This window comes from Topomyia yanbarensis, chromosome 2 (assembly GCF_030247195.1).
Source record: "Topomyia yanbarensis strain Yona2022 chromosome 2, ASM3024719v1, whole genome shotgun sequence".
Taxonomy (NCBI): Eukaryota; Metazoa; Arthropoda; class Insecta; order Diptera; family Culicidae; genus Topomyia; species Topomyia yanbarensis.
The window spans coordinates 71,663,338-71,673,306 of NC_080671.1; the positions used below are offsets into that span (position 1 = coordinate 71,663,338).

The following is a 9,969-nucleotide window of genomic DNA, read 5'->3' on the forward strand; positions in this document are numbered from 1 at the left end:
TGCGGAACATGGCTTGCATTAGAGGTCTTGCAGAAATGAGTCCTGAACGTGAGATTTGAACAAATGGTACTATCAGCTAGTCGGTAAGCCGAGGTGTTTGCTGCGAAAGGAGAGAACTTTTCCGGAATCATTGATAGCTCAAGGGTTTCCGCATTCATGCCACTTACTTTAATGTTTAGATTGTGGTTCGGTCACTTACAGGAAACGCACTGATAATCCATTGGAGCCATCGAATGGATCTATGCGGGAGGTTAATCTCGTGTTTTGGGTATCATCCCATTAGCGTTGAGCTAGCATTGCACATTTTGAATTGAGTTTCGTAAATCAATTTCTTTCAAGAAGATTCGACTATTTGGTGCTATTGCGTGCTTTCAAAATAATTTGAAATAGGTAGGCAAAATCGCCAATTTAAATTAAACTGGCTGCAGCGTGGTAGCAGAGTACGAGAAACAAAGCCTAATACAGTCGAATTTCTCCATCCGACGTCTCTTTAGTCTCTCAATTGTCCCGATATTTTTATTTTCTGCTACCTTTTCTTACATGGAAATTGTAAAGATATATTTATATGTACATGTCACATGAATGAGCTGCAGTCCAACATTTTGAAAATAGCACTCTCAGGATTTTGTTATAATTCTACTAGCTATGGCGGGCAGATTCACAACACCGATTCACATTTGTTCCTCTTTGTTTTAATGTCGTTTATGTATCTGATGATTAATTTCAAAGATGGATAGCTTTTAAAACACACTAGAAAACTGTTGGATTTATGTTGGATATGGATTGTAAATTTATATTCCAATTCTATGTCAGGAAAAGCTCAGGAAAGCTACTTGGAACCGTTGATGTTTCTGCTTTACTTCCATAACGCGTGTTTAGTGCTGAAGATTCCTCTTCGGTCCTTCGCAGATAATCTTAAAATGATTCGTTCCATCCGATCGATTATAGATTTTTCCAACAAATACACATCTTAATAGATTGTCCGATGAAGGGCTCGGTGATCAAATTCTCACTAAAAACATTCTGGCAGAGCTTTTCCTGCAAGGCAATGTCTTATGACTTCCGAAAACCTGGGGAGACTTTTACCAGGCACGTTCGACCACGAGGTAATCGAAAGAAGAACCTATCCTTTCGATTGTCCTGGGTTTTTTCTCGTCTGATACGGTCGGTCACCCTAATTAAATCGGTTTTTTTACTTTTCAACTAATTCATAATTTTTTTTGCAAGGTTCCAAGTCCCTGCGATGGACATACTCTAAGATATTTAAGGTTGAAACGGTGCGGTTACTTGTGCATTTGTGGTGTAAATTTTTACGATAAATCTTAAATCATAATACAGAGCCGTAGCAATTCTGTTTTGCGTGTGGGGGGACAAAGCTGCAGTATTCTTTATGTTGACCTGCGAACTTCATAAAATGAATGGTAACGTTCTTCCAATACGCCTGGAATTTGTACAGAACCTGGAAGATCTGCAGCTAGCAGTACGCTGTGCTGCAGTGGCAACCGTTAGATATTTAGGGTTCCAAAAGACACCTTGAGGGGACCCGCATCAACATCACCGGGAAAGTTGGGTACTTACATGGGAGCGGAGATTGGAGAGTCGGTGTTAACAGCGCTACACAGCGAGCCCCTCGGTGCCCATGCAACAGAAAACAACAACAAACCGTGCCCTTCGCCTTCCCGGGGGATTGGCACGCATAGCGGTCACGGAAAGACAGCCGTAGCGAGGAAAACTTAAATGTCAAATCATTTGCGGCCAAGATTTGCTCTGAAAGACAGAGGTAAAAAAAAGATATCCTTAACTAATTTCTAGTGCTAGCAGTTAAAATCCATCAATCTTTGCCTAAAACTAAAGGTGAATTTGTTAATAGACTGTTATCATCCAAGGTGAGCCAGAAACTAATTTAAGAACTAAAACTAAACCTAACAAAACTTACAGCTACAGTACGGATTAGGTTAGTGTGGAATCAAGTCAGTACGGATCAAGTCAGTACGGATCAAGTCAGTACGGATTAAAAACAGCAGTAATAAGGTTACATAGCCTAACATTACCCAGCATTAGCAATTGAAATTCAGAATTGAGTAACTAAGGTGAGTCGTTGTATAATCCAACACGAACAAATTTATAAACAGAACTGTACTTAGGTATTAGCGCTAGATCGATCGATCACCTAACGAGGAAGAGTCTTTAAACCGTTGCACCGACAGTGAAAATTACTAAAAGTATTACTGAAATTATGTATATAAGCAAAACACTAAAACTCTGTTCCCTTATAGGAATTTATAATCTTTCTTCTTACCTACAATAAAGAGATTAATAGACTCAGCTAATTTCACTGCTGTCGAGCAACATCTTATAAATTCTTTTACGAGAATTGCTTCACGGAGGAAGGATGTCATCCAGGAAAGCCAAATCCGGATCCAGCAAGATGACGGCCGATAAGGTCACCCCAGGTGACGACGCGGCAGTTGACGGTCACAACGTCCAAGCGACTACGACTGAGCTGCAGAAGGACGAAACGAACGCTAAGGATTCGGCGATTAAAGTGTTTGTCCATCCTCCCCCTAGCGAACAGGTAAATGATAAAGTTACCAATGAATCCAACCGGCCGGGAGTAAATCCTAAGGAAAAGGATACCGCCGAGAAAAACAAAACGAACGTAGTCAAACGTAATCCGTTCCTCCGCGTACGAAAAATCGGGTCGGTCATTGTCAAGTGTGTGATGAGCGTGATAATAGTCGAATGGTTCAGTGTGACGGTTGCAATGAGTGGTATCATTTCTCGTGTGTAGAAGTGTCAGAAGGGATTGCTGACGTGAGCTGGATCTGCATGAACTGCGAACACGCAAAGGATCTAACCCCTTCCCCTCTGCATACCCCCAACGTAAGCAGTACCACATCCACTGTACGGTCAAAGAGCAAGGCAAGCAGCATCGGAAGTCAGGCCAAACGGAGACAAGCTTTGGAACTACAATGGTTAGAGGAGGAAAAGGAGTTGGAACGACGATATTTAGAACTCAAGTACAAGATTCTGTTAGAGGGCGGTAGCGACTGCTCGTCGATTGTTAGTGAATCCCAATCAGTATCAATGTCAAAGGTGAAGAAGTGGATAGACGACACGGATGGATACGGCGAGAAGGTTGACTGCGGTTCTGAAGCCGAGGAACTAGAGAAACGTCCACCGAGGAACTCGATTGCGTCTATAGAGCACCAGGCTCCGGTTCCAGATCAGCAGCGCGCGACTCAAGTTAATATCCAACTCCGACGACCCCCACAACGTGTTTCCGGCCAACAAGAGACTCGGCCAATCTTCGGTAGCTCCCATATGCGACAATCAGTCGCTCTCGCACCGGAGGCTGGATCATGTGCCGAAGCGAATGCGTTTGTACCAGGTCAACGTTCCACCCCCGTTGGGCGACCATCCCTCCCAGCGCATGGGCTTAGTGACGACACGGCTTATGTGTTGAATCGAAGTCAAATCGCCGCACGCCAGGCAGTTTCGAAGGACCTGCCGGACTTCAGCGGTAATCCGGAAGATTGGCCGCTGTTCTTCTCGATGTTTAACTCGTCGACTCAGATGTGCGGATTCTCCAATGAGGAAAATATGTTACGGTTGGGTAAGTGCTTGAAAGGAAGAGCATTGGAAGCAGTAAGATGTCGCCTGCTCCACCCATCGAACGTTGCGGGAGTCCTTTCAACTCTCAAGATGCTCTATGGACGACCGGAAGCAATCGTGCAGGCGGTTATCAAGAAGATACGATCATTGCCGTCACCGAGCATAGAGAAGTTGGAGACAGTGGTGAACTTCGCGCTGACAGTTGAGAATTTGGTCGCTACCATTCAAGCGTGTGAGGTTAGTGACTTCGTCTACAATGCATCGCTGCGATACGAGGTAGTAGGGAGGTTGCCACCAACGTTGAAGCTGAGCTGGGCCAGGTTCTCAAGGAACAACCCTACTCCGAACCTATTGGATTTCAGTACGTGGCTGTACGAGACAGCAGACGATGCAAGTGCGGTCGTAGATACCGTATACAGCGATCAACGGTTTCGCGGTACTAAGCGGGATGGCTTCTTGAATGTTCACTCGGAAATAGACTCTAAGGATTCGAAACCAGCCAACTCTCCACAGAAACCAACCATCGTTGACACCAAGAAGTGCGTGGCGTGCAAAGAGGATTGTACGATGCTGGCCAAGTGCAAACAGTTCGTAGACCTAAGCTACGATTCGAAGTGGGCGACAGTAAGAGCTTACAAACTTTGTCGAAAATGTCTGCGTAAACACAACGGGTCATGTAGACAAGAAAAACCATGCGGAACGAATGGCTGTACATATCTGCACCATCCTCTGCTCCACGGTTACGGAAACCCTCGATCTGGTGAATCTCATACAGCAGCCGCTGTTTACGAGAAGAGTTGCAACGTGCACCAAGTGCAGTCGGAGATCTTGTTCAGAGTAGTTCCGGTCATTTTATACGGCCCATCGAAGGCAATTCGAACCTACGCATTCCTGGACGACGGCTCAGAACTCACGCTTCTAGAACAGAGTTTAGCAGACGAGCTCGGGTTAAGGGGACCAAAGAATCCACTGTGCCTGAAGTGGACAGGCGAAACCACCAAGATCGAAAACAGATCACAAAACGTTAGTCTTCAAATCTCCAGTGTAACGAACCCGATCAAGAGATATGATCTCTCCAGTGTACGAACGATCAGAAATTTGCAGATCCGACCACAGACTCTCCTTACCGCGGAGTTGCAACAGAGATACCAGCACCTCATGGGACTACCGATTGAGTCGTATAACGAGGCCAATCCGCGAATCCTAATCGGTTTGGATAATGCCACTCTCGGATATACAATGAAGAGTCGCGAAGGACAGTCAAATGAGCCGATTGCAATCAAAACACGGCTCGGCTGGATTGTTTTCGGCAGTTGTGTGGGAGAGAAGAATGCTGGGCATTACGTAAACTATCATGCGGTACAGATTTGCCAGTACAACAGAGAGACCGGTGAAGATCTTCACGAACTCGTCAAAAGTTATTATGCCCTCGACAGCTTGGGCATTTCTAAGCAAAGTAAACTACTTCTGTCACACGAGGACCAACGAGCACAGTCAATTCTGGAATCACTCACTCGGCCCGTAGACAGTCGTTTCGAATCCGGGCTTCTATGGAAGTACGATTCGGTCCGACTTCCGGATAGTGCAGCGATGGCACTGCGACGATGGCGATGCCTAGATAACCGCATGAAGAAGGATCCACTTCTGGCGGGCGAATTGAACGCGAAAATCCAGGATCATATCAACAAAGGCTACATTCGCAAGTTGTCCGCGGAAGAACTGGAAGTAAACCACCCACGAGTTTGGTACCTTCCGATATTTCCAATCGTTAATCCGAACAAGCCGGGCAAAACGAGACTCGTATGGGATGCAGCTGCCACCGCCTTTGGAGTTTCACTCAACTCAGTTCTGTTAAAAGGCCCAGACCAACTGACATCTCTTCTGTCTGTGCTGATCCAGTTTTGGGAGTTTCGGACAGCGGAATGCGGCGACATCCGTGAGATGTATCACCAAGTAAAGATGCGGGAAGACGACCAGCATTGCCAACGCTTCTTCTGGAAGGCCTGCGAGACAGATATCGACCCTAGCGTCTACGTAGTGCAGGTAATGACGTTCGGCGCATGCTGCTCGCCGAGTACGGCACAATACGTAAAAAATTACAATGCAAAGAGATTCGAACAAGAACATCCAGAAGCAGTTCACGCAATCGTAAAGCAACACTACGTTGACGATATGCTTCTAAGTGTGGAATCTGAGGAGGAAGCAATACATGTGGTTCGAGAAGTACAGACAGTGCACAGGTCAGCAGGCTTCGAAATGCGGAACTGGATCTCCAACTCACCCAGAGTTATGGCAGCTATGAGCGAAACAGGCTCCGATGAGAAAAGCCTTAGTATCGGCGACAAACACGTGTCAGAACGGGTTCTCGGAATGTGGTGGAACACCTCAAAAGACTGCTTCACATATAAAATGTCACCGCGGTACGAGCAGCTACTGATCAGTGGGCATCGACGACCGACAAAACGCGAAGTGCTTCGTACGTTAATGATGATATTTGATCCCTTAGGACTCATAGCACACTTCCTAATGCAACTAAAATCCTTACTGCAAGAAATCTGGAGAACTTCAGTCGGCTGGGATGACCCAATCGATGAGTTGTTGTTTCAAAAGTGGTTGTCATGGCTGACAGTGTTGCCGCAGGTATCGTCTATCGAAATACCTCGATGCTACTGAACACTCACACCCGCGACGGACGGAACGGTGGTACAACTGCACACGTTCGTCGACGCAAGCGAGAACGGTTTCGCAGCTGCAGTGTATTTGCGTTTTCAGGAAGGAGAAACCATCGAATGCAGACTGGCCGGAGCAAAGACGAGAGTCGCGCCGCTAAAGTTTCTCTCCATTCCGAAGTCCGAACTGCAAGCCGCCGTAATAGGCGTGAGATTAGCGGGAACCATTGCCAAATCGCTATCCGTCAAAATCAATCAACGTTTCTTCTGGACTGACTCCAGAGATGTCCTCTGCTGGCTCAACTCGGATCACCGTCGGTATAGCCAATTCGTGGCCTTCCGTGTTAGCGAGATCCTGGAAACGACGAACGTCAACGAATGGCAGTGGGTGCCAACGAAGCTGAACGTGGCTGACGAGGGAACCAAATGGACACGAGCTCCAGATATGACAGCCTCTAGTCGATGGTTTTGCGGTCCCAATTTTCTCTGGCAACCGAAGGAAGCATGGCCTGTTTCCCCGCACTCATTTGGATCGACTAAAGAGGAGTTGCGGCCTCATCTTCTGCCTCATACCATGCCGTTGGACCCAGTGGTTCAGCCACATGATTTCTCGGAATGGTCTTCTCTACTGCGCCGAATGGCTTATGTGACCCGTTTCGTGGACAACCTGAGGCAAGCTAAGATGAAAAAACCAAGGCAGAGTGGCCCTCTGACTCGTGACGAGCTAAGAAAAGCGGAAAATTACCTGTTTCGTCTTGCACAGCGCAGTGCGTATCCCGATGAGATAGCAGTCCTGAATGAACCCTTATCAACCACCCAGCAACGCAAGTTTATAAAAAACAACAGTTCGCTAAGCAAGATGTGCGCCTTTCTTGACAAGAACGGCGTTCTAAGGACCCGCGGCCGAACCCAAGAATGTAAAATCACAGATTACGACGCCGCTAATCCGGTTATTCTTCCACGGAATCACCACATCGCTAGGCTTATCGTGTCCAACGCACACAAGCAGTTTAACCACCAGAACCATGAGACGATCATCAACGAGCTTCGCCAGCGATTCCGCAGTCCACGTTTGAAGGCAACGTACCGTGCGATCCGGAAGGAGTGCCAACAGTGTAAAAATAACCAGGCTGCCCCGCAACCACCTGCGATGGCCGATCTACCACTCGCTCGCCTGGCTGCCTTTGCTCGACCATTTACGTACATGGGGATAGACTATTTTGGCCCAATGACGGTATCCGTCGGACGACGCACAGAGAAACGTTGGGGGGTACTGGAAACATGTCTTACCATTCGCGCCGTACACTTAGAACTCGCTCACACACTGACGACAGATTCCTGTATGATGGCCATACGTAACATCTTCGCTAGAAGGGGAACTCCGGCAGTGATCTACAGCGACCGTGGTACAAACTTCCAGGGCGCCAGTAAGGAGCTACAGCTAGCGCTACAGGAACTCGACGACGACCGGCTGATGCGGGAGTTCACCACGGCTCGAACCGAATGGACTTTCAACCCGCCAGCCTCTCCCCACATGGGAGGAGCATGGGAGCGTCTGGTTCAGTCCGTGAAACGAAACCTAACTGTGCTGCAATCGAATGCTACGCCAACTCACGAGGTGCTCCAGAACGCGTTGGTGGAAGTTGAGAACGTTCTCAACTCGCGGCCACTCACTAGTGTCCCGCTGGAAAACGACGAATCTCCAGTGCTGACGCCCAATCACTTTCTACTGGGTACACAAAACGGCCTACGATCGTGGGTGCCATTCGACGACAGCTCTGCAGCTCTACGAAACAGCTGGCAACGTTCGCAGGCCATGGCCAACCGATTCTGGAAGTTGTGGGTTAGAGACTATCTTCCAACACTTACTCGGAAACCGAAGTGGCTCACAACAGCAAAACCCATTGCAGTCGGCAACGTTGTCATCATCGTGGACCCAAATCTACGGCGAAACTGCTGGCCGAAGGGTCGAGTTATCTGCGTCAAACCTGGTGCAGATGGATAAGTGAGATGGGCGACGGTGCAGACGGCCAACGGAATCTACGAGAGGCCTGCCGTTAAACTCGCTGTCCTGGACGTAGGCGTTGAGATGAATGCTTCAGGGAGATGCAGATGAATGCTTCAGGGAGATGCAGAAAACAACAACAAACCGTGCCCTTCGCCTTCCCGGGGGATTGGCACGCATAGCGGTCACGGAAAGACAGCCGTAGCGAGGAAAACTTAAATGTCAAATCATTTGCGGCCAAGATTTGCTCTGAAAGACAGAGGTAAAAAAAAGATATCCTTAACTAATTTCTAGTGCTAGCAGTTAAAATCCATCAATCTTTGCCTAAAACTAAAGGTGAATTTGCTAATAGACTGTTATCATCCAAGGTGAGCCAGAAACTAATTTAAGAACTAAAACTAAACCTAACAAAACTTACAGCTACAGTACGGATTAGGTTAGTGTGGAATCAAGTCAGTACGGATTAAAAACAGCAGTAATAAGGTTACATAGCCTAACATTACCCAGCATTAGCAGTTGAAATTCAGAATTGAGTAACTAAGGTGAGTCGTTGTATAATCCAACACGAACAAATATATAAACAGAACTGTACTTACCCAAGCAACACGGTATGTTGATAAGCTGTTTTTACAACACCAATGTCACACATTAATTTGTGAAAATATTACTGCAGCAAGCGTTATTCAACTGTTATGCAATTAAAAAAGCGCAAGAGGTGGAGCTTATAGGCAACATGTTCATTTGTTCCGAATGATGTACCAAGAAACATAATAACAACAAAGATTGTTGCAATAATGCTAGCGATTGCTTTGAAAACAACTTTGTCGAAATGAAATGAAACTTAATGTGTTTCATGAAATTGTTATGCAAACAAAGTATAAATATGTTCACATTCAAATATGACAATATCATTAATGTGGGTGAAAATGTTTAACCAACAAAATTGAATCGAGTAATTTTTGAAAATACTTTGATATTTTTAAAGGGCCTTAAAACAACGTTGATATAAACTCAATAAATTTTGTACTTATTTTGTGAATTATTTATCGTACGCAAAGAACTGTGCTCAAATATGCTTTTTTCGAGAGTAATCAAAAATTTGAAGCATATTAATGATTAAAATTTTGGGTTCCGATCAAAAAATCTGCATATTAACTGTTCGTCAGCAACTTTTATCGAGAAAGAATACATTCTATCAATAAATATGGCGGTTGTTTTTATTTCTACTATGTTACAAACTGAAGTTGAGTAAAAGTTTTATAAGTGTATCCGGAATCAAATTTGCTGACAAGTTGAATAATAATGTCATCGCCAGTTTATGCGATGATGCTTGCAACAAAATTGTTTTAGCTGTGCAGTAGAGTCACAAACACGTCGCAAAAAACATCAATAATATGTGTCAAAGTTGATTGTTTCAGAAAACATAAGCACGACAAATAAATAACTAAGATGTAACGTGCAGCAGCTGTGTTTCACACATGCAACAGTCATGTTTTTTGCAATTCTGTTATCATTGTAATGCAACATATAACTTTTGTTGTTTTTCTAGAACATGTTGCAATTGCTGCTTGGGTAGGTATTAGCGCTAGATCGATCGATCACCTAACGAGGAAGAGTCTTTAAACCGTTGCACCGACAGTGAAAATTACTAAAAGTATTACTGAAATTATGTATATAAGC

The 9,969-nt window shown here is 45.5% G+C and overlaps 1 protein-coding gene across 1 annotated transcript; it reads left to right on the top strand.

Moving 5' to 3' along the window:
* The first annotated feature begins 2,829 nt into the window (after positions 1-2,829).
* On the top strand, positions 2,830-8,289 carry LOC131679521 (uncharacterized). Its single transcript, XM_058960260.1, has 3 exons — positions 2,830-6,091; positions 6,256-6,332; positions 6,388-8,289. The coding sequence occupies exons 1-3, from the start codon at positions 2,830-2,832 to the stop codon at positions 8,287-8,289; spliced, it is 5,241 nt and encodes a 1,746-aa protein (XP_058816243.1).
* The last annotated feature ends 1,680 nt before the right edge of the window (positions 8,290-9,969 follow it).

Coding starts and splice junctions, on each gene's coding strand:
- LOC131679521 (XM_058960260.1), top strand. CDS start 2,830: ATGAACTGCGAACACGCAAAGGATCTAACCCCTTCCCCTCTGCATACC. Junction 6,092..6,255: donor GACAAAACGCGAAGTGCTTC/GTACGTTAATGA, acceptor GTGTTGCCGCAG/GTATCGTCTATCGAAATACC. Junction 6,333..6,387: donor ACGGTGGTACAACTGCACAC/GTTCGTCGACGC, acceptor TTGCGTTTTCAG/GAAGGAGAAACCATCGAATG.